General features: G+C 42.6%; 3 protein-coding genes across 10 annotated transcripts in view; 1 reads left to right on the top strand and 2 right to left on the bottom strand.

Moving 5' to 3' along the window:
* Positions 1-558: 558 nt before the first annotated feature.
* akr7a3 (aldo-keto reductase family 7, member A3 (aflatoxin aldehyde reductase)) lies at positions 559-5464 on the bottom strand. The gene is made up of 7 exons (XM_027168825.2): positions 5154-5464; positions 3345-3532; positions 3139-3243; positions 2950-3046; positions 1687-1786; positions 1174-1303; positions 559-889 (listed from the first exon to the last, which is right to left on the bottom strand). Exons 1-7 carry the CDS (start codon positions 5446-5448, stop codon positions 728-730), a joined length of 1077 nt encoding a protein of 358 aa, XP_027024626.1. The 5' UTR covers positions 5449-5464; the 3' UTR covers positions 559-727.
* A 3334-nt stretch (positions 5465-8798) lies between these two features.
* On the bottom strand, positions 8799-18693 carry dnajc14 (DnaJ (Hsp40) homolog, subfamily C, member 14). 6 transcript variants are annotated; one of them, XM_027168811.2, is made up of 9 exons: positions 18616-18680; positions 16585-16650; positions 15342-16462; positions 15121-15219; positions 14825-14931; positions 14604-14723; positions 14306-14466; positions 13062-13164; positions 8799-11975 (listed from the first exon to the last, which is right to left on the bottom strand). In XM_027168811.2, exons 3-9 carry the CDS (start codon positions 16401-16403, stop codon positions 11702-11704), a joined length of 1926 nt encoding a protein of 641 aa, XP_027024612.1. In that variant the 5' UTR covers positions 16404-16462; positions 16585-16650; positions 18616-18680; the 3' UTR covers positions 8799-11701. The 6 variants fall into 6 exon arrangements, with proteins under 6 accessions (XP_027024612.1, XP_027024614.1, XP_027024609.1 ...); XM_027168813.2 differs by having other exon boundaries at positions 18497-18630; XM_027168808.2 differs by having other exon boundaries at positions 15342-16650; positions 18616-18693.
* A 3632-nt stretch (positions 18694-22325) lies between these two features.
* The window catches only part of nab2 (NGFI-A binding protein 2 (EGR1 binding protein 2)), a 10907-nt gene continuing 8607 nt past the window's right edge, over positions 22326-24625 (top strand). For all 3 annotated transcript variants that reach the window (XM_027168818.2, XM_027168816.2, XM_027168817.2), the window contains exon 1: positions 22326-23022. The gene's annotated coding sequence lies outside the window, so the exon portion shown is untranslated. The remainder of the gene's footprint in view (positions 23023-24625) is intronic.

Raw genomic sequence — 24625 nt, 5'->3', positions numbered from 1 at the left:
TCTCCCTCTCTCTCACACAGTCTCTCTCTGTCTCTCTCTGTCTGTCGCGCTCTCTTTCTCACTGTCTCCCTCTGTCTGTCTCTCTTTCTCCCTCTGTCTGCGTCTGTCTCTCTCTCTCACTGAAACTCTCTCTGTCTCCCTTCTGTCCCTCTCTCTCTTTCTCACGGTCTCCCTCTCTCTCTGTCTCCCTCTCTCTCCCCCCTTTATGTCCTGTCTTTGTACACGCCCACATCTCATCCCCACCGTGAGGTTATTAGGAGTTGTGTAGCTGAGCCTCGGCCCATCGTGTGTTTCTCTCTCAGGTATTTCAGCAGGTTCAGAGAGACGGATTACGCTCGAGCGGGGAACGTAGCGCAGATGGCAGTGACGCTGTACGAGGTCCAGTAACACAACGGTGATTGGTTAAGGAGAATAATCAGTCACCTGATTCCTGTCCAATCAAATTACACAGAGAGAACTTGCCTCAGACAGACTTCGACACCCGGTGCTGCTAATTTAGTTTAATCATGGAGGAGGATGGAGGAGGCGTGCAACATTTTTAAAAGAGATAAAAGAGAATGAAACTGTAAGCTCTGTTTTTAATGTGCAGGGTATAAAAGGTGCCATAACATTCACACAGCTTTATACTGAGTACTGGGTACTTTACAGTGGGCTGCTTTTGACTCGTACTGTAAGTAGTATTTCTTTCGGGTACTTTTACTCTACTCACACTACACTGATCACGTGTCTAGCGGAAGTAGTTAGGACACTCGTGAGCCACTAAATCCCAGCCACGCTTGAAGGCGTCCACGACTTCCTGCGTCAGTGGACCTTCTTCAGCTGCAGCCAGATTCTCCTGGAGCTGCTCCACGGTGGACATGCCGATGATCACGGCGTCTCCGAGCTCGGCCTGAGGAACACAGGAACCGTTACATCGACCGCTCCACTAAAGTCTTTTTACCATCACGTTATTTACGCGAGACCGAGAATTGTTTTTGCTGCTAAAAAGAATTCTGTAGTGCAGTAATTAGAATCTTACACTAAGGTGTAATAAACCATCACATAATATATGTTAAATTTAAAACTGGGAATTTCTTTATTGCTCTAAAGTCTTTTTAGACTGCAGACCTTGTCACTTTATTTATTTATTCTGATCTGAGATGATTATTATCCTGGAATATTCAGTGCTCGTACCCTGAGCTGAGAGTGATGATACATCCAGCGTAAGGCGGCCGAGGTCAAGCTCGGCGTCTCCGAAGCGTAGGCGGACTTCAGGACCTTCAGCACGCCGTCTATAGCGTTGAAATGACTCTCTTTCCAAAACCTGTTACAAAACCATTTAGATTAACAGATCGGTACAAAATCCACAACACGGATCAGAAACCTCAATCAAACTGAATACAGATGACGGTTATAATTACAGCAGGATAAAGATAAAGTCTCAATTTTTGGCACATCAACAAGAATAAAATAAAATGTCCCTGTTATGAACGACATGTAAATAATGTAATTGACTCTGAGTCACTTAAACGATTCCATCTCTACGTCGCCATCTTTCTGTGTGTCGTCACCTGATCCTGAAGGTCACGTATCATTTAGAGGCACCAAATATCATCAGACACCGAAATGTTGCTTTTTTTACGAAGCTTGAGGTTTAAACGCCACGTTTCGGTTTCTCAGGAGAGCTGTGAGATCTTTATTCTTTACCTGTCTCTGTACACAGCAGCCCAATTATTTCCAAAGAAGCGTCCTGCAGGCTGAGCGCCGTCTTTATCCTCGTAGTGATATTTCCCGGTGAGCAGGCCTCCTGATGGAAGATTTCAGAACGTTGGGATGTTTCGAGACGTTTTATCTTATTCTGAGCTCAAAGTCAAAGCATTTTGAAACATTTGCCTACTAATTATGCATTTTCACACGTGTGCACTTGATTGTATACGTTTAGACCAGGGGTTGGTAACCTTAAAGAGCCATTAGGACCCGTTTCCCTCAGAAAAAACCCACAGGGGGCCACAAAACCCTTTTGACATCTAAAATGAAGATAAAACTGCATATATTGTTTTTTACCTTTAGGGAAAGTGTAGAAAAAACTGTAGTGTGTTTATTTATGGGTTGAAGTTTACTCTCAAATAAAATGTTTAATGTCTACCGCTTATCCGAACTTCGGGGGTCACGGGGAGCCTGTGTCTATCTCAGGTGTCATCGGGCATCGAGGCAGGATACACCCTGGACGGAGTGCCAACCCATCACAGGGCACACACACACTCTCATTCACTCACACACACACAAACTACGGACAATTTTCCAGAGATGCCAATCAACCTACCATGCATGTCTTTGGACCGGGGGAGGAAACCGGAGTACCCGGAGGAAACCCCCGAGGCACGGGGAGAACATGCAAACTCCACACACACAAGGCGGAGGCGGGAATCGAACCCCCGACCCTGGAGGTGTGAGGCGAACGTGCTAACCACTAAGCCACCGTGACCCCTTCTTCATATTCATGACATCAAAGTTTTAACTTGCCGGCTGCAGCGAACCAAACACACGTCTGCTTCTGTGTCGGATTTCGCATGTCGGCGTTTATGACGCATATTTTGAGGGACGGACAAATGAAACACGATCTATTTTAATGTTACAAGAGCGTCATAATCTTAGGATTTAGAATTACATTTTGTTTTAAAATTAACTAACTAAAATAAAATAAACTTAAATTAAATATTTATTTTCCAAATCTACAGGGAGCTGCAGCAGAGGGATGAAAGAGTCACTTGCGGCTCCGGAGCGGCGGGTCGCCGACCCCTGGTTCAGGCTAATCGAGTCCTGAAAGCCGACACTGCTCCCAGTGAGGAGAGTGAAACATGGTGGTGGCATCGTCGTGTTCTGGGGATTCTTTTTTATTTATATCTAGAAAAAAAATCTCACAAGTTCAAATGCGATACGGTTAAAAATAAGGTTGTTTATCCAGCGTACCTGCCAGGGGGTTGTAGGCGTAGAAGCGCATGTTGAAGTAGCGCAGACACGGCAGCAGTTCTGTTTCCACCTGTCGCGTGGTAGCGTTGTACATTCCCTTTAAACAAGACACACCATCAACACCAGCTTTAACGCTGTGAAAAAGACCAGACTTGAGAGAGAAATCGAGAGAGAGAACAGTTTAAATACCTGGTAGACTGTAGGAAGAACCCAGCTGTTGTGCTTGCAGATGGTGTGGATTTCAGCCACTTCCCACGCGGCGTAGTTCGATAAGCCGAGCTCTTTAAACTTTCCCTGACAATTAAGAAGGACAGAAAGGTCACTATATCGGAGCAGAAGGTACATCTTCCTGGTTGACAGACGAACATGGTGGCAGTTGTGGAGTGCAGCTCTACCTCTCTGTGCAGCTCGTTGCAGCATCTTAGTGTGTCCTGGATGGGGTTCTCGTGGTCTGGTGCGTGCAGGTAGAAGATATCGACACTTTGAGCGCGCAGCCTCTTGAGCGACGTCTCCAGCTGAGAGCGAACACTCTCCGGCTTCAGCGTCTTCCCGTCCCAGGGGTTTGCTTTGGTGGCAATTCGAACTAAGAAACAAAATTTTGTCATAAAGGTTTTTTTTAAGCCCAACACCTTAACCCTCTGGAGTCCATAAACGCGTATACGCGTTTTGTGGCATAATCTCCTGTTAAGGCCGAAGAGAACTTAAAATACACGTTCAGTTTTGATCATAAATACATGAGCAATAATACAATCGAATCTGTAAAGAGTTTACTTTTATTTGTATACACACATAATAACAAAAAAACTCTGTGCCTTTGTAGAATATAGAAAACAAACAGACTGCGTTCTCTGCCATCTCGGTCTCGGTCACCACTCTTCACAGACACATAAATAAAACCTGAATCTCAGTGAATACTCGCCTCAAATACAAGATAAATAAATGCAGAGAAAGCTTGAAATGTCTACTTTTAAATAAACAAATTCAAGTCAAAAACAAATCTATTTTTATGTAATCTGTAAGACAGTAATGAATGGTCCGGTTTCTCCTGTTTTGCCTAATTATCGCTTATGTGTTCCCGCCTCCCACTGAGCGCGCTGTTTATATGCAAATGAACTGAGGTGATTCAGGTAATCACGTACATGCCCCCGAGACACAGGAATGACTCAGTACATGAAATCCGGACCTGTGTGCTTTGCAAAGCCAAGCACAGCATAGTAAGAGGCAGGACACTCCTTGGAAATGCCTTGGAAATGCCAGGCATGTGATGTTCACTTGTGTGTTCAGCTGAAAAGGAACTGTTTCCTAGAGTGACACAAAGATGTATAACTGTATAATTCTGGGTATTATGTGACAGAGTAGGTTTGTGGGGCTTCTACAAACCTTACACACCTTTTTTTATCTCACACTCTTCCTGTTGACACTTTTTTTTGTTGCACAGTTTTGCCCTGATTGTGTCTTCTGTGTTATTACTAACTTCTAAAGTGATTTTGTGTGGTAGATAAATATTCTAAATAAACTACAAACAAAAAATATACACATTTATTTTGTCCTCATGTTCTTTCTTGTAAGTCCTCTCTGTCACACACTTACCTGTAAGGCTGATTACGCAGCTCATTATGTGGGCCTTTGTCTTCTCACGTGTGAATCACACTAATATTCATGATAGTTGCCGTGTACTCGCATATGTCCTTTACAAACAAAAAGTGTCTTAGAAAATTTAAATCAATATAGTTTTCTGTGAGCGAGAAACAAGATGATTTTCACATAATTTTGAAGCAAAAACACTAGGATACAAGATCCAGTTCTCAAAAGTCCTGTGAACCGACGTTCTGTATGTGTTTTATGGCCTTATTCAAGTGATTTATACTGAGCTACCACATCTTTCTCTTTCTCTCTCTCTCAGAAAGTCGTGAGTTCAAATCCCAGATCCACCAAGCTGCCCCTGCCGGGCCCCTGAGCAAGGCCCCTAACCCTCAGTTGTATAAAATGAGGTAAAATGTAAGTGGTCCTGGATAAATGGCGCCTGCTAAATAATGTAAATGTTGATTCGGTCCATTATGAGCTCAATAAGACTGAAGCTCGATAAAGGACACTTTAGTGTTTTATTGCTATTTTAATCTTGCAATACATTTGTAAATGTAAACAAAGTGAACTTTATTAGTAACAGTTTATTATAGTGATTAAATCCCCTGTCACTGTCCTACCATTCTGAGGCACGCGCATTGCCCCTATGATCGTCTCCGCGTTCCCGTCATTGTACATGAACGCGCTGTCAAGCTCGTCGTGCCCGCGCTCCACAAACGCCTGCACCATCTTCGCGCTCGTGTCGGCGTCCGCGCGCCCCCCGAACGCCATGGAGCCCAAAACCGTGGCTGGAACTTTCCGTGCGGTTTGACACGACGACATGTTGCCAAAGTGCTGCGAGTGTGAAAGTCTGAGTGTGAAAGTGAACTTGTGAACCGCCCACAGAGCTGTTCTCGCTGTGCTCAGCATAGACATACTGTCGTAAACAGGGAGCAAAGGTCGTAACGAAGACGGAAAGGGATGTCGGACTGTCGGAAGTTCAGAAGAACAGAAGAAGTGGATGTTTGAGTGTTTGTTTATTAAAGTGTTTGTTTAACTGATTTGCATTCGAAATGTTATTTATTTGTGTTTACACAAAGACACATTATTGTACAAAAACACCAAACAAAAGTTCATGTTTTAAAACTCTGTTTTAGTCACTTTGTTCAGATCTCTGGGTTTTTAACATGTAAACATGGAGGTAAAGCAGGTTGTCTGTAAAGATATACAGAGAGACTGACAGATATACAGAGAGACAGACAGACATACAGACAGAGACATTCAGAGAGGCAGATATACAGAGAGACAGACACAGAGAGACAGATATACAGACAGAGACATTAAGAGAGACAGACAGAGACAGATATACAGACAGAGAGATATACAGAGAGACAGATATTCAGACAGAGAGACAGATATACAGACAGAGAGACAGATATTCAGACAGAGAGACAGATATACAGACAGAGAGATATACAGAGCGGCAGAGAGACATACAGAGAGACAGATATACAGAGAGACAGATATTCAGACAGACATACAGAGAGACAGATATACAGACAGAGAGACAGATGTACAGACAGACAGATATACAGAGACAGACAGGTTTCTTCCTCATATAATCTCAGGGAGTTTTGCCACCTGTTGCCTCAGGTTTGCTCATTAAGAATAAATGGTAAAGTTTATTTTTCTGTTATTTAATTTTAAATTAAATTAAAAAATAGATAAATAGTAATTAATGTTAAACTTTATAATTTTTATTCTATTTATTTATTTAAATTTTAGCTGCTTTTCTGAGTCAGGATTTAAAATAATCAGCAATATGGATTCATGGACAGAAAAAGCACGACTGATGCAAGTTTTGCTCTGAGATTGTTAAGTACAGAGATGATCAGAAGGAGCTGCACTGCGTCTTTGTGGATTTAGAGAACGCGTATGACGGGGTGCCGAGAGAGGAGCTGTGGTACTGTATGAGAATGTCAGGAATGGCAGAGAAGTACATCAGAGTAGTTCAGGATATGTATGAGACAGACAGGGCTACATCAGGGATCGGCTTTGAGTCCCTTCTTGTTCGTTGGGGTGATGGACAGGTGGACAGATGAAGTCAGACACGAATCACTGTGGACAACGCTGATTGAGGATGACATTGTGATCTGTAGTGAGAGTAGAGAGCAGGTGGAGGAACACATGGAAAGGTGGAGGGCTGCTCTGGAAAAAAGACGAATGAAAGTCAGTTGTAGAAAGACAGGGTACATGTGTATGAATGAGAAGGAGGGAAGTAGAACAGTGAGGTTACGGGTGGCTGAGGTCAAGAAGGTGCAGGAGTTTAAGTGTTTGGTGGTCAACCATCCAGTGCGATGGGGAGTGTGGAAAAGAGGTGAAGAGACGAGTGCAGGTTGGAGTGGATGGAGAAAAGTGTCAGGAGTGTCGTGTGATAGATGAGTGTACAAGAAAGCAGTGAGAGCAGCTCTGCTGTATGGGTTAGAGACTGTAGCAGTGAGGAAAAGACATGAGGCAGAGATGGAGGTAGCAGAGATGAGGATGTTGAGGTTCTCTGTAGGAGTGACGAGGATGGACAGGATTAGGAACGAGCACATCACAGGGACAGCTCAGGTTGGCTGTTTTGGGGACAAGGACAGAGAGACTAGATTGAGATGTTTTGGACATGTGCAGAGGAGGGAGATGGTTATATTGGTAGAAGGGTGTTGGAGATGGAACTGCCAGGTAAGAGGTCAAGAAGAAGGACAAGGAGGAGATATATGGATGTGTTACATGAGGACATGAAGGTAACTGGAGTTAGGTGGAAACAGATGATTCACTTTGGGGACCCTTAACAGGAAAAGACAAAAGTAGAAGTAGAAGAAAAAGAAGAAGATCCTACATCATCGCTTCGGGGACGCCTTCAAGCACTTCGATGACACAGCTTCAAGAAGGTGACAGAATCCTGTTCGACAGGTTGGGGAGAAGGGGGTTCATGGGAATGTTTAAAAATCAACAATCGAGGGAAACGGAGGAGTCTTGAGTGAAGCACTTTAAACAGTGCAGTTGTGTGAACGTCCAGTAGGGGGCGCTGTGTGATTTACTCAGCAGCTTAGACATGCTTTTAACTCTGAATTCAAATAAAAAAAAAACACACACATTAATCTCTAATCTCATGTGTACAATATAATCCATGTAGTTAATGTTTATTACAAGCTGTTTTAGAAGGAACTTAATGTCCACTTCACTTCCATTCCCAGCTCCACAAAAGCACCTGAATTAATCTGGAAGTTTACAAGAGCATTTGTCTGAAGAAAACTGGTGAGGATTTGCAAATAAAAGACAGTATAATAAACAAATACCTTTCTAAGTTTTAATTTCAGAGCCACAATCACTTGTTTGATATAAAACTCTGAGTTTTATTAAATGATCTCAGAACTCCACAGAGATCTTTATAAAAAAAAAACCTGAAATGTCTCACACTTTCCAGTCTTACAGACTAAAGTGCTCTCGTTATGTAGAGAAGAAATGAAGCAAGAGCAAAATCCATCTGCAAGTCTTTGGGTATTGTGGGAAATGAAAATGAAATGATTCGGCTTTGATAGTCAGCGTCTGTATATATTACACACACACTAATGCTGCTGCTATATTGTACAAAAAGCATAATATTACACAATATTGTTATTTACACTCCCAGACTTTATGTACATAACTGATCTGTTATATATTCTATATTCATATTTAATACTCATAATGTCTACATTGTATCTCATCGTCTGTAATGTCTTGTAGTGTTATTTATGTGTGTATTGTATAGTATGGTGTTATTTATGTGTGTATTGTATAGTATAGTGTTATTTATGTGTGTATTGTATAGTATAGTGTTATTTATGTGTGTATTGTATAGTATAGTGTTATTTATGTGTGTATTGTATAGTATGGTGTTATTTATGTGTGTATTGTATAGTATAGTGTTATTTATGTCTGTGTTGGATTGTATAGTGTTATTTATGTATGTATTGGATTGTATAATGTTATTTATGTATGTATTGGATTGTATAATGTTATTTATGTCTGTATTGTATAGTATAGTGTTATTGATGTGTGTATTGTATAGTATAGTGTTATTTATGTGTGTATTGTATAGTATAGTGTTATTTATGTCTGTACTTTTGAGAGTCACAAACAGCTGGAACCAAATCCCTTGTGTGTGTCAACATCAACACACTTGGCCAATAAACCTGGTTCTGATTCTGATTGCTGCTTTATGTTAAACTGGAAAAAAGTAACGACAAGAGACATTAAAGTTACAGAAATCAACTTTAATATGAAACAATGAAAAGAAGCAGCAATTAATTGTCATGAGAACAGGATGAAATAAACCTTCAAGACTCCAAAAGTGTCCCGCACCATTGATTAATTTTATAATGATTGTCTGAGTTGGTTATTTTTTTTAAGGATATAAATCTTTTTGCATACGGGTTTAAATTCACTTATTGTTCTGGGACGTTCTGGGATCCGGACACTCGGCAGCGTCCTCAGCTGCGCTGCTTACTGTCTCACGTAAAGAAAAGTCAAGTAAAGCATTCACACTGCCATCGGAGCAAATCATTATATGTAATGAATCAACTTTAAAAAATGAAATGCTGTTTTACAAACAAGCTGTGCAAGAGTTTAAAAAAAAAATCCAGCTACAACTCAACATCCAAGCTAAAATAAAGTCCAATTTAATGAACAGGACAAAAATCGTGACGATATTCAGACCCAGAGTTGAGATTAAACACGTGCAAATGTTACATTTCAATCCAAACGTTAACTCTTTTACGGCATTAGCACGATCCTTTACCACCGCCATAGACGCGTTAGTGTGGCAATGAGGGCGGAGCTTAATCATATGACGTCATAACCACTACGTTAAACTTTCTTGAGCTCGTTAAAAGCCTTCCTAAGCACACACTCCGTCCTTACGCGTGCTGCAAAGCGCCAATCGTGTAAAGTGACTTTATACCGATATTATTTGTGACAGATCGTGTATCTGACTACCAGCACGTGCCTAATCTCCAGCAAACAATCATCCAGGACAGTTACAGCTCTCACTCTGGAGCCGACGTGACAGCGTGACAAAGACGCGGAGAAACAAAACACACATCTCGTAAACCGAAGAACTGCTTCATTTCTTTAAGGCTAATTAGGTTCATTAATATTCATCAATCTGGACAGTTTCCTCAAAACGCATCACAGTTTTAAAACCAAGTCACGTGTTGTGTTAGCGTGTACACTACATGTGTGTGTGAGAGACATGACCGTCTCATGAGTATCATAGAGATGATCTTGGCTTTTTGGGAAGTTTTTTTTTTTTTTTTTTTGTCTCTGAATGATTTGGATCTCAAGCACAGTTTTGTTTCAGTTTAACATCATTAACATCACTGACTGACAAAACGTAAAAACCTTCTGGATTAGCACAACTCTTTTGCAGATACACGTGTGTCAGTGTGTGTGTGAGTGTGTATGTGTGAGTGTGTGTGTGTGAACAAAGTTCGCACCGGCTTCATTCGATTATTTTCCACAAATTCGAACAGATGATTATTCAGAGCAGGATGAAGAGTTTTTCTGAAGACGAACGAAGAAACACGTTCAATACGTCACTGAGCACCGAACATTAACACACGACGTCTTTCTTTTTCACGTGACTTTTCTGCACTTGGTCCAACTGCACGTGTCTGTTCTCTATTTCAAAGTGCTTCTTTTTTGAATCCGGTCCATTTCCATTTTTCGGTTCGTTCCTTTTTCTGAATAAGTGGAGAGTTATTGTAAGGTGTAGTCATACGTGATGTAGAGCAGGAGTGGATGAGTGGTTTTGGCCAAAAAAATAAAACAACAAACGTCTACAATGTCAGTATCGACCTAAACGCTGCTATTCAACCAAGACAAGTCCGGCGTTAGCGACGGATGGAGGTCTGAGAGTTCTGGGACTTGTGTTTTGGTTTACAGATGAGCTTTACGTGACTCAGACTTACATTACTCATAACTAATGGGCGTGGCCCATCAGCCTTGTGGGCGTGGCCTATCAGCCTATCTGCTCCGTTATACCTGGTAATAAAACGTACGAGGCGAAAGTTTTTTTTAAATGTTGTTTCGTTTTCTAAACATGAAATGCAGCACGAGGTTGGGAAAAAAAAACAGGAAGGAACTCAGGTAGAGTTTCAGTTAATGACCACAAACGATAAAACGGCTGGACGTTTGGGCTTCGATAAAAACTGACTTCAGCTGTGTGCGTGTGTGTTCTTATGGAGTCATCAGAATGACGGGAGCAGGGAATCGTCATCACGACGTCAGGACGGATCGCAGTCCAAATTTACACGGAACTGAAATCATCTGACTCGTCTGTCGTGTGGACGTGTGAGCGACGGGTAAAGACACAAATCCCAGACACCGAACATGCCTTGGCTGATTAACTACATGAGAAATTTCAGAGGGTTGTGTTTTTTTCTGTAATATGCCATTTAATAATTTTAGAAAAGGCCAGTTTTGGGTTGTTGTTTTTTTTCAAGTCTTCAGATGGAACAATAAAAGACATTATTCATGACTCTTATAATTTATAACCAATATTAAACGTTTCCGAACAGTCGGTCCTGACGGCGGCTTGGTGACGTTTCTCTGCACCTCGCGTTTAACCTCTGCTTCAAACCTGAACTTTAAAAACATACATAATTCATTGTAAATAAATTCAAGTATAAATGAAGCTGAACCGCTACGGACGATCGTTATGGTGAGATTATGAGCTGTGTGTCTTTCTGCCCTTCAGCAGACCATCTGATCATCCCTGAGGTGTCTTCATGGCTGATTGTTAAGAACGATGTGTTAAACACTAAACAAACAAAAAAAAAACTTCATTGAGAAAGCCATGCTATTGCCGACCTGCATGACAAGAAGCAAAACAAATAAAATTAAATTAAAAAAGCAAAACTGTCCTGCGTGGATGACCTCGTAATTAAGGAAAAAAAAAAAAACACTTTGATATACTTTTTCATTTTCTTTGTCAAACCATCATCTTCTCGAGTTCCTGGTGGCAGGCAGATGATCTCACGCACAATCACAGACCCCACCGCTCTTTCCCTCGACCTGTCTGTTGTCTTTGGACGACAGAACACGGGCACCGCCGCAGTCTGATGTTCTCCTCCGTGGACGTCGTAGCTCGTTGTGCCGACTCTCAGCGTTGGAAAGGCTTGCGTGCTTTTTTCCTCCTCCGTTGTCCTTTTCCTCCCTCGCTCCAGCTTTCGCTCGGCTCTCCTCGCTGTGTAAAAAAGCCAGGCTGAGGAGGCGGTCCTGAGCCGGCCGCCACGGGGTGATCTGGGGTTGGGCCTGGTGGGAAAAATCCACCATTGGGAGAGGCGTCGCTGCCCGGCGCTCCCTGGAAAATACGGCTGAAGAAATCGTGCAGGTCGGAGGGAGAGCCTGGAGCTGGGGTGTGGCCTGAGGGAGATCTGAGAGAGAGAGAGAAAGTAATATTAGCCTCTATCAGTCCTGAGGAAGGGGGTGTGGTCTGTTTGTTTGTTTCAGTTAAGGTGGTGTGTGTTTGTTTCAGTGAGTTGGCTGTGGCCTGTGTGTTTCAGTGAAGGAGGTGTGGCCTGTGTGTTTCAGCGAAGGGGGTGTGGCCTGTGTGTTTCAGCGAAGGGGGTGTGGCCTGTGTGTTTCAGTGAAGGGGGTGTGGCCTGTGTGTTTCAGTGAAGGGGGTGTGGCCTGTGTGTTTCAGTGAAGGGGGTGTGGCCTGTGTGTTTCAGTGAAGGGGGTGTGGCCTGTGTGTTTCAGTGAAGGGGGTGTGGCCTGTGTGTTTCAGTGAAGGGGGTGGGCTGTGTGTTTCAGTGAAGGGGGTGGGCTGTGTGTTTGTTTCAGTGAAGGGGGTGTGTGTTTTTCAGTGAGGTGGGTGTGGCCTGTGTGTTTCAGTGAAGGAGGTGTGGCCTGTGCGTTTCAGTGAAGGGGGTGGGCTGTGTTCGTTTCAGCAAAGGGGGTGTGGCCTGTGTTTGTTTTAGTGAAGGCAGTGTGGCCTGAGTTTGTTCCAGTAAAGGGGGTGTGGCCTGTGTGTTTGTTCCAGTAAAGGGGGTGTGGCCTGTATGTTTGTTTCAGTAAAGGGGTTGTGGCCTGTGTGTTGTTTCAGTGAAGGGGTGTGGCCTGTGTTTTTTTCAGTGAGGGGGTGTGGCCAGTGTGTTTGTTTCAGTGAAGGGGTGTGGCCTGTGTGTTTGTTTCAGTGAAGGGATGTGGCCTGTGTGTTTGTTTCAGTGAAGGGGTGTGGCCTGTGTGTTTGTTTCAGTGAAGGGGTGTGGCCTGTGTGTTTGTTTCAGTGAAGGGGTGTGGCCTGTGTGTTCCAGTAAAGGGGGTGTGGCCTGTGTTGTTCCAGTAAAGGGGGCGTGGCCTGTGTGTTGTTCCAGTAAAGGGGGTGTGGCCTGTGTCCCCTACTGTTTCAGGGAAAGAGCCGTGGCCTCTGAGTCTCAGTTCTGCTTTACATGTTAAACTGCTTTCCATTCACACACCAGACCCTAAAGTTCATTATAGTGCAATATGAGGGCTGTTACCTGTGGCGGTTGGAGCCACTGTTACTTTTTGAACCAAAAGAGATGTGATAAGGAACACGATGCGTGTCAGGAGAAATTCCTATTCTCTGGCAACCCGCCCACTCTGTGAGAGGAAAAAAAAATCATTAATATTTACAAGCAATTCACCATAAACTTTATTTACTGAGCACTTTATTATAGACACCTGAACATTCATGCAGTCTGATCAGCCAATCATGTGACTTCGCTGCAGCTTCAGGAAGGCTCACATCAAGAGAAAATATGAGAAAATGTCAGCTCAGTGATTTTGACCCTTTCATGAACACGACAGTGAGGTGAAGGTTTATCTGTTCTTCACAGTCACTTGATGTAAACCCGGTAGAAGAGTTTTGGGATGTGACAGAACGAGAGATTCACAGCATGAAAGTGCTCCTGAAAATCTGCAGGCATTGTGTCATGTGATCGTCTCAATATGGACCAGAAAATATGTCAGAGCAAGGGGCTGTATTAGTCCAGCGTTCCTAATAAAGTGCTCTGCTAATATAATCACAGTAACTAACACACACTCACTCACACACACTCACACACGCGCACACTCACTCACACACGCGCACACTCACTCACACACGCGCACACTCACTCACACACGCGCACACTCACTCACACACGCGCACACTCACTCACACACGCGCACACTCACTCACACACGCGCACACTCACTCACACACGCGCACACTCACTCACACACGAGCACACTCACTCACACACGCGCACACTCACTCACACACGCGCACACTCACTCACACACGTGCACACTCACTCACACACACACACACACACAGCTCTCACAGCTCCACACACTCACTCACACACGGCACCTCACTCACACACGTCACACTCACCACCACCACACCACACCACGTTCACTCACCACACACGCGCACACATACACACACACTGCACACACACACACACACAACCTCACTCACACACAGCACACACTCACCACACACGAGCACACACACTCACACACACCACACCACTCACACACACGCCACACTCACCACACACAGCCACACCACACACACACACTCACACACAGCTCACACACAGCTCACACCACTCACACCCACACACTCACCATCACCACACAGCACTCACACACACACAGCTCACACATACACACACACAGCTCTCACATACACACACACACACAATGGCATTTACACAATCACTGATAGGAGATCCAGTGGAATTCCACATACCAGTTATATCATAGACTTTTCCGTCCATGAAGGCGAAGTAGGTGATCTTCAGGCCGAGCATGCTCGACTCAGCCCACAGATCTCCCTCCTCAGCGCTGTGCCTTTTATTACACTCAGCACAGAAACGTGCTTCATGAGGCTCACGATCCATCTCAAACCTCCTGCAGGGTAAAACCCAGACCGAGCGAGAGAATAAAAAAATTAAGAGGTTATTTACGATGATATGATGAGCAGGATTTTAATTTTAATCCTCATCCTGATATCTAAGTGTTGTGTAAAGTTGTTTAAAACGGCATACTTGTGTTTGCCCTCACACTTGGTGCACATCATAGTGTTCATGGCCTCCTTCAGGTCGTCCTGCAGCTTCGTCAGAAACTCGTTCATGGACTTGGAGAGCTCGGACGCTGCCATACGCTTCCTGTTTAATCCCAATGAAAAGTCATGAATACCAACCAGACTCTCGTTACTAACTTAAAAACGCTGATGATGATGATGTCATTTTTTTAAAGGTGCACTCACAGCTCGTATTCACGCCGGGTCTCTGGGTTGCTCACGATGTCCCACGCTGCTCGGAGGACTTTAAAAGCCTCGCCGGCTCGAGGGTGCTTGTTCTTGTCTGGATGGACCTAAACGTACAGAGAAAAATCAACACACACATCACTTTGTATACATACAACATACACAATGTGTTAAAGATGGTTTCTTCAGGATTCACTACAAAGCCACGCCCCCTTTCTGCCACCTGCTCGATTTGATAATGAAGGACGGCTGACGTGTGTATAAAGTTTACATGGTGCTTTAGAGGATTTATTCACCTGTACAGCCAGCTGTCTATAGGCCCGCTTCAGCTCCGACTCGGTGGCGTGTGTATTCACACCCAACACGTTAAAGGGGTCCAGCTCATCTTCAGGGATCTGCACCGAGTGTGTGAATGATTACTGATGTTGAACATTGCTTTACATTTACGTTTAACATACAAAAAAAAAACTCATCAGGAATTTGAGCACATGTATGCGTGATCTTTGCTCTGACGTACCTGCGCTAATGCCAGCAGTCTCTCCAGCTCCTGTCCAGGCTGACTCCTCGCCGTCCTGGATGGAGACTCTGGATTCACCGTTTTGTGTCCAGAGACATCTCGTTTCCACAGCCAGCCTCTGATCCTTCCAGTAAGTGTGACTGCTTTCATTATTATCCAGGAGTTCTGTAGTCTGAGCCACCATCGCCTGCCTCGCTCGCCTCCCAGCCTCTCCACAACACTCCTCATAACCCCGGCACTTAGGAGCGCCATGCAACAGATGAGACTGAAAGCAGAGACCAGCACACGGCGTGCAGAGCTCGTGCTTTTGCATATCCAGCCCACCAAAGCTGCACCAGTACTCAGGGTCCGATCTATGACGCGTCTTATATCCTGCTTCATTCCCGGGACATCGGTGACCTTAAAGAGCAAGAACGTTCCCAGGTCGTAAAGTGCAATCGCTCCGGATTCGACGAAGACGCCGCAGTGGTGCGTCAGAGACACGATCAGATCCACTACCATATGGATGCAGGATATACTCCACGGGCTGACCGATTCCGACAAGAACTCTCGGAACACCGCTATGAGCTGGAAGCCGGTTTGTCTTCTCAGACGGCCCTGGTTGTGATGGTGGTGGTTTCGCCGACGGATCTGCTTGTGTCTGCTTGCTCCGGAGGACAAGGAAAAGGACGAAACCGATGTCCAGGAAGCAAACTGATCACCTGAACCTAAGCCAGTTTTTCTCGACTTTCCTTTCTTTCCCCGAGATCCAGACACGTCCTTTGCGGCGTTCCTACACCCATCTTTCTCTTCATCCAACTCATCAAACACACCGTTCCCATCTTCCTCCAACTGATCCATACCCCCGTTAGTTCTTGCATATCCGCTCTCTCCCTTCTCGGAGCCCTCTTGCTGTTTGCCGTCGTGCCGTTCAGAGTCCGGGTCCTCCGGCACCTCCCGAGACATTTCCACTTCCTCTGACTTACGCGGCACGGACTCCTCGCACACTTCCTTACTCGCTGATCCGACGTCCGGACACATCTCGGCGCTCAACTCTGCCGGATCATCCATGACGTCTGTCATTCTCAAGGAGCCAAAACAGAGGAGGCTCAGGGGTCCGTCATCACCCGTCACACGGTCCGCTATTCACCAAGGGGAGGAATAAATGTCCGGCTCAGGTTAGTGCGGTAATCTGGAATGGTTGTTGCTAAGCACGGCATAACACGCTCAAGCGACGCTGAGCCACGATGCCCTGGGTACTTACATTACTGCCCCAGTTCATTACTGCTAATTTACTCAGCTTCGTTTGGGCAGAAACATACCATGAATCCTGTGAACAGGACAAAACAGAGCGCCACTTTAGACCGTAAAGAGACAGAACATCTTTTATGACTAAACCCTTCAGTTTAAACCTTTCGGAACAACACGTCATGTCTCCATCGTGTAACACAGTGATGTCAGGAAATACGCAAAGTCTTCGGGACACAATATGTTATTACATTTCCTCAGGCTTTGTGGAAGGATAAATTATGATGCTGATGTAATAAAAACACACTCACTCACACACACTTACTCACACACACACTCACTCACACACACACACACACACACACACACACACACACACACACACACACACACACACACACTCACACACTCACTCACACACTCAAACACACTCACTCACTCACTCACACACACACACTCACTCACTCACACACACTTACACACTCACTCACACACTCACACACACTTACACACTCACTCACACTTACACACTCACTCACACACTCACTCAAACACACACACTCACTCAAACACACACACTCACTCAAACACACACACTCACTCAAACACACACACTCACTCACTCACACACACTCACTCACACACACACTTACACACTTACTCACTCACTCACTCACACACACACACTCACTCTCACACACACACACTCACTCACACACACTCACTCACACACTCACTCACACACTCACTCACTCACACACTCACTCACTCACACACTCACTCACTCACACACTCACTCACTCACACACTCACTCACACACTCACTCACTCACACACTCACTCACTCACACACTCACTCACTCACACACTCACACACCTAAAAGCTTGAAATTCAGTGTCAGATTTCAGGCTGATCTTTTGCACACTGCACTTCACTTTTTAAAAATTTAGATGGAATAATACAAATAATTTGCACAGAAGAGTCACATTATTAAGGACAGGATTGTAACTCCAGCATTGTTTGTTCCAACAGCTCAGTGGAAACATTTCCACATCAAACACTAGTCCAAGTGTCTGTGAAACACATGAGCATCATCATCATCCAGTCTGCAGTTCAGTTCCTACTCACCTACAAACTGAACACACCAATGGACACACACAGTGTGGACGAGGCCACTTCCTCACCACTCCTGCTGTGTTTAGACCCTCACACACACACACTGTGCACGAGGCCACTTCCACACGAGTCCTGCTGTGTTTAGACCCAATCTCTCTCTCTCTCTCTCTCTCTCTCTCTCTCTCTCTCTCTCTCACACACACACACACACACACACACACACACACACACACAGTGCACAAGGCCACTTCCACACAAGTCCTGCTGTGTTTAGACCCAATCTCTCTCTCTCTCTCTCTCTCTCTCTCTCTCTCTCTCACACACACACACACACACACACACACACACACACACACTGTGCACAAGGCCACTTCCACACGAGTCCTGCTGTGTTTAGACCCAATCACACACACAATCTCACACATGCACACAAACACACAATCTCACACACAATCTCTCTCTCACACACACACACACACACACACACACACACACACACACACACACACACGGGCTTAAACACAAACAAACACATCACGCATGAGAACAGTATAACTGACACATTTTCTTGCATGTGTGCATTTGTTTATGTTTCTTTTCCCTGTAGATGTTTATGTTGACTGCAGGTCTGTGATGTCATTCAGCTCCTTATCGACGTTAACGTGTATTTTATACATTTTATCAGCACAATAACTGGCGCTAACACACAAGGTAACTGTTATGATCATGATTCTGATTAAAAGCTCAGAGCCACAATGTTATTTTAACACAAACACCACGACTTTACAGGATCATTAAAATAAGCACTCACTAATCACTCACACACCAACACCGAGAGTTAACCGAAGCGTTCACTAATACGCTCTATAACCTCCTTCTGTCACATTCATCATCATTAGCAACTGATTTTATACTTAGCCAACTAGCTACCTGACGTCGCTGTCCTTGTTGTTTCTTTTTTTTTTTTTCCACGTCGTTCACTTCCGGGGTAGAAGACCTACTTCCGCTTAAGTTGTAACGGTTAACCCTTTCTGGACCGTTCCAAAAGTTAACAAGTTGAAATGTGATAATGTAAAAAAAAAAAACACACACACACATAAAAAAAGTAAAATATAAAATATAGATACTAAAATATCAAACTAAAACTCTGTTGTTGATTATATTATTAAACAAAATAATGAGAGTTTTATACATATCTGTCTGTATAAAGTCTTGTTTACTTGTTTACACACAGCACACATTAAGTTTTTTATCATTATATTTTAATCCAACTTACTAATATATCGATTTATTTTTCTATGCAAATATGTCTTAAGTAAAGTTGAAGGAGGATGTGTGTAGTGTCAATAACAGGTTTATAACCAACATGGACGTGTCTTCATGTTCAACAACACTTTTATTTGTAACATTTATATTTACAGACACTTTTATACAGAGCAACTTTCATTATCTCCTTCTTTTTTTTGTACAACTGAACAATTGAGGGTTAAGGGCCTTGCTCAGGGGCCCAACAGTGGCAGCTTGGTGGACCTGGGATTCAAACTCACAACCTTCTGATTGGTAGCCCAACAACCCTACAGGGCTCTGAAGTGTCACGCATTGAGAGTGACAGTCCCTCATGTCTGAGCATCACAGTCCCTCATTTGGGTCTTTTCTCACGCTCTTCAGCCACACATCGTATTTCTCACGCAGAAAAACCTTTTGACTATTTATCATATATATAATATGTCGCAGTGCCCAAAATGTATCAGTCCGCACTGCTGTCTCTATGGAACCAGGCAGGAATCAAGCGCGTCTCCCCTGAAAAAAATAAATAGCACTATTGTATCTGGGTAAGATTTAACGCAACAACCAATAAAAATAAAAATCATATCCTGGAATTGTTCAGCATCATCCTCGTTCCCCCACAGAGAAAAGCACTGGAGCTGTGAGCATCACTTTGAGCACAGAGTAAGTCATGATCTCCTGTTTAATGTTACAACTAATTCACAACTTGTTTGACACAAACAATGACATTGTGACTGCTGTTAGAGACGTTTCCCAGATAATCGGCATGAGTTTTTCATGAGTGTCTGTAACTTAGCCAACAGTTTTACAGCCTGTTCACTGACAACCCCTGCTCAGGACATGTAGTCTAGGGCCAGTGGTTCTCAAACGGGGGTCCTGAGATGGTGATTGATGGCCCTGAGACCGATGTCACCCAAACAACAAAAGTCCACTGCAGAAAAACAGTCTGGAGCAAAAAAAAATAAAAATACAGGCATAAATACAGATGTAAATGCAGGATAGGCTAAAAAATAGCTGAATTTATTAACTTAAAAACACAAAACAAGGACACTGACAAGACAAGACGTAACAAAAGACAACATAGGACAACAACAACAATGAGGATTCGGCGCTGCCATAGGCAACGCAGCACGGTTATATACACATGACAATTAAACACATAAGGAACAGGTGTGCAGAGGCATGGAGGAAGAGACAAGGGTGGGGCAGACACGTGACACAGAAACAAAAGCATGTGGCCAAAAGTCCGGGCTGAGTCCTGACAGGGGGTTGGAGATGTCACTCGTGCCTGTCTTCAAAACTAGAGAGCCCTGCCACTAGGCTACCCCGTAATGCCCCACGTAACACACACACCGCATATTAAGACACACTGAGTCTATTTACCAATGTGCCATATTATCTGAGCTTATTTCTACTGATCATTTCATAGATACTGAAACACAGAATAATCTTTCCAGTCCCATGAGTATGCAGAACATGTAAACATGACCTGCATGACACATTGAGATTCAGGTTTGACTATAAGCCTTGAGATACTCCAGTAATAATTACATTACCCAACCTCTGCATAGCTAAAAACAAAAAAGTGCAAATAAGCATTGCAAAATGTGACCCAATGACAGGTATTAGCAACAATGCTAATTAAAAACATACCTGCATTGAGATTCTTAACCTGCCATTATCCTCTAAGCATCTGTTAACGTTTAACAGACGTAGGAGACAAAGTACAATTCATTTGTAATATGTCTCATTTGAATCAGTCCTTTACGGGATTTTACATAAACTCATAAAGTTTATATTGTTAGCATGTTAATCAGAATAAGCACATAAAATAAACAAATACAATTCATATACAAAATAATATCCAGTGTCTCTGTACCATCAGAGGCTAAATGAATGACACTAAAAGTGTTCCAAAGGATTGCATAAATAATAGATAATGAATCTGTATGTTGATAAGATATTTGGCCTTTTCCAGTGTTCTTGTCATTTCATCTGTTTTGCAACATTTAGCATCAAAAACATTTTAGTTAAGGTCCTGACATTCATTATGTAAAATAATCACCAGCACAGCAGATGTGTGACATAGGGTCTGTGGTTCCGTGTGGTGTAGGTATCGCTCGCGTGTTCACAGGGGTGTAGGTGTCACCTGACGTTCCTCTGCACATTATTAAATACACTTATGACGAACATTAGAATATTCCTCAGTTAAGGTGACACCACCATGACTAATGTCCACGTGGGTTGACCGACAGACACACACAGCCACAGACACACACACCCACACACACACCCCTCCCACACCCCTCCCACACACATTCTCCTATGAGGGCGCTTTATATTATTAGTCGTATAACTTACACTAAAGCACGTTCAGTTAAATATTCAGTTATTAATATTCTAAAATAGTCCTCACACAGTGTTGTGATTGTTGTGACAATAACAAACATAAATAAAATACCATCGCTACCAGTCCAGTGTCTTTGTCCTGGGATTAAACTTACAGACCCACAGCATTTTTCACTACTTTAATATAACTAATAGAAGAGTTTTCATCTCTCTGAAGTTTGACTAATTATATGTTAAAATAATGTAAACACATTTTCAAATGTAATGGTGCTGGGCTACCAATCAGAAGGTTGTGAGTTTAAATCCCAAGCTGCCTCTGTTGGGCCCCTGAGCAAGGCCCTTAACCCTCAGTTGTATAAAAACATGAGATAATATAAGGAGACATGCTGTAAATGTAAATCTAGGACTGTGTAAACATCTTTGTGTCTACAAAGATTGTACAAAGTCTACACTGACTGCCTCCACTATTACTCAAAGTAATAACGAGTTGATTAGAATAATAAAAAGAGTAAAATCGCATACAAAATCTTCATTTTCCATGATCACAAAATATTTTAATGGACAATAAACGTCATAAAAATGATGTAAATTATTATTATTATTATTATTATTATTATTATTATTATTATTTTATTGTCTATATCTATAGAATTTGTATGTTATTATTATTTTTTTCTTTTATTATTTTATTGTATAGATCAATAGAATGCGAATGTTATTATTATTATTATTATTATTATTATTATTTTCTTTTATTATTTTGTTGTATATATCCATAGAGTTTGAATAATTTATTATTATTATTATTATTATTATTATTATTATTATTATTATTATTATTATTATTATTATTATTATTATTATTAGCCCCTGCGTACTGCTCTGGATGCGCGCGCCTCGCATTGACGTCACGGGGGAATCCCACCAATAGAGCGTGCGTCACGCGTGGAATCTTCACAGACGGAAAGAACTCGATTAGCCCCGCCCACAGAGGCGTTCCTCACCATGGCAACGGCTGCAGCTCTTTATCGTCCGCGAGCGCATCGAATATTCAGCCCACGTACAGTAAACGGGGCTTCCGCGTAAACACAAGCGTGTCGTGCGGTGACGAGTTCATGCTGATGTTATAGGATCTCGCACTGTATGTCACATCACTGTGCATATCCTGGTTCATATTTAGGGTGTAGTTTCGGGTAAAGATAAAGAGAGAACCCCGGTGCACTCCTCCAGTCCCCTCCCCCGGCGCTCAGATGCCTGTAGCCGGCAGAGGAAAGCTCTTTTTCGGTCAGATGGCGTGCCGCAGTCCGCCCCCACATTTCTCTCGCCCACACTAGCAGCAAAAAGACTCTCATTAACAACCCAGATACTGCCAGCAAAAAGCAGCCAGGCACGGACTTGGACGCTCCGCACTTTTATTCTCATTGTTTACCTTTAAACTATTTCTATAAACATGCTCGAGTCGTTTAATGTCGAGTTTATTCAGGAGTAATAACACCAGGCGATTTCTTTATTTACACTCAAACATGCAGTGTCGCACTTTTATTCTGTAAACAAAGCGAGAAATCCAGCAAACTGAGAGCAAAGACAATCTAACACCAGAGAAACCAACTAAAAAGAAGGGGCGAGGAAACAGCAAAACAAAACGTGTCCCAGTGTTTGTCTAATCCGATTCCTGAATCGGTTCTTTCGGAATCCCACGAGGTGAGTAAAGCGGCTTTAAATATGCCTTCGTATATGTTGATTTTCTTATCGCTCTGTATTAAAACGTCTGATACTAAACCCAGTGTAGTCTGTTTTTGGGTTCCGCGATTTGCTGTGTGCTTTTTGTGAACGATTCGGTTCCTGTGAACGACTCTTTACGTATCGATTGTGTTTCTATGTAAGCAACACACAAATGTAAAACCAGCGAAAACATATGTTTTGTTCAAAGTGATTTGTTTCTGTGTGCTGACTAAACGATAAGAGAATGGTGCTGTTGTTTGTTTGTTTTTCCCCATTGTAAAAGATCAGCCTGTAGTTTTTATTTCTGGAGATTAGTTTCTCCCATAAAAATCAACCTCAGCTCTGGTTATTCAGTAACCAGTAATTCAGTAGGGTTCCTTAGAAAGGAATTGTGTTTAGCAGTATAACCATAACGAGCATGCAGTAGATAACACATATAACACACACACACACACACATATATATCTATATACGAACTGAAATGAAAAGCACAGTTAGTCTGTCATGCTTTTCTCATGAATACAGCTATAACCTGCTCCTATGACCTCTGAAGCTTGAATTTGTTTGTATTTTAATGAAGACCACTAAGCAAAGCAGACACATTATAACATGCATAAGTTATGATGCTATAACACTATTACATTATTACCATTGTATGTTATAAGATAAGATAAGATTTGCTCTCAAAAAGAAATGCAAATGTTATCTCGTGTTTCCAACATAAACCATAAGAATCACAGGTTCGTGTGAAAGCAGCTTTACATTGAACAGAAAAGTCACACACCCTCTTCACCGTATATACTCATGCACAAATATTATTATTTATAGATACAGACCAGGGGAGTGAATGAGACAAATAGTTCTAGTACACTATCGGTATCCTAACTCTGATATCTTTATTCCAAGCAATGATAAGTAATGATAATTTAATGTCTGGCATCAGAAACTAGGTATAAGTGCAGCTCACTTCAAGCATCACATACAGAGTTATCACTGCACAGAAGAAGTAAATCAGAGTCACAGACATGATAAAAAGTGAAAGAACATAATCGTAACTCTCGTCCGATGTGTTTTTGCCTTCTAAAGAATGTCTCCAAAGACAAAAGTCGCACGTTTCATGAACTCACTCATGATTACTCTGTGAAAGTGTGAAAATGTAAACAAATCTAATGTTGTAGAGCCTGGAAAGCATCAAGCAGGTGAATATTACAGCTTTATTTGAGGTTTAAAGTTGAATGAACTCAAAACATTTTTTTTCCAGAAATGTAGAAACGAGTGAGAAGGAGATAAGTACGTCATGTGGGCGTGTGGGTTGGTGTGTAGTGTACGTGTAAATGGGGGAAGGTGCTGATGTTTTGCTCCTTTTTTGTCTGCTGTGAATGTGGTGTATTTTTGAAGACAGTCTTTAAAAAAAAAAAAGAAAGAAAATAACAAATGATGAAAAGGAGGTTAAGTGAGTCTTGAATACACTGGTTATTATTTGTATGTTAGAATTCAGATTAAAAGATTAAAACACTTTATTATTATTATTATTATTTTTTTTTAATTTTAGGATTCTAGGTGAACTGTACTTTCTTAAGAA

Source organism: Tachysurus fulvidraco, chromosome 2 (assembly GCF_022655615.1).
Source record: "Tachysurus fulvidraco isolate hzauxx_2018 chromosome 2, HZAU_PFXX_2.0, whole genome shotgun sequence".
In the NCBI taxonomy this organism is placed as follows: Eukaryota; Metazoa; Chordata; class Actinopteri; order Siluriformes; family Bagridae; genus Tachysurus; species Tachysurus fulvidraco.
This window is presented reverse-complemented; position numbering and strand designations above follow the sequence as displayed.

Coding starts and splice junctions, on each gene's coding strand:
- akr7a3 (XM_027168825.2), bottom strand. CDS start 5,448: ATGTCTATGCTGAGCACAGCGAGAACAGCTCTGTGGGCGGTTCACAAG. Junction 1,304..1,686: donor GCTGCTGTGTACAGAGACAG/GTAAAGAATAAA, acceptor GTTTTGTAACAG/GTTTTGGAAAGAGAGTCATT. Junction 890..1,173: donor ATCATCACTCTCAGCTCAGG/GTACGAGCACTG, acceptor TGTGTTCCTCAG/GCCGAGCTCGGAGACGCCGT.
- dnajc14 (XM_027168808.2), bottom strand. CDS start 16,403: ATGACAGACGTCATGGATGATCCGGCAGAGTTGAGCGCCGAGATGTGT. Junction 14,467..14,603: donor AAGTGTGAGGGCAAACACAA/GTATGCCGTTTT, acceptor TTTACCCTGCAG/GAGGTTTGAGATGGATCGTG. Junction 11,976..13,061: donor AGTGGCTCCAACCGCCACAG/GTAACAGCCCTC, acceptor TCTCTCTCTCAG/ATCTCCCTCAGGCCACACCC.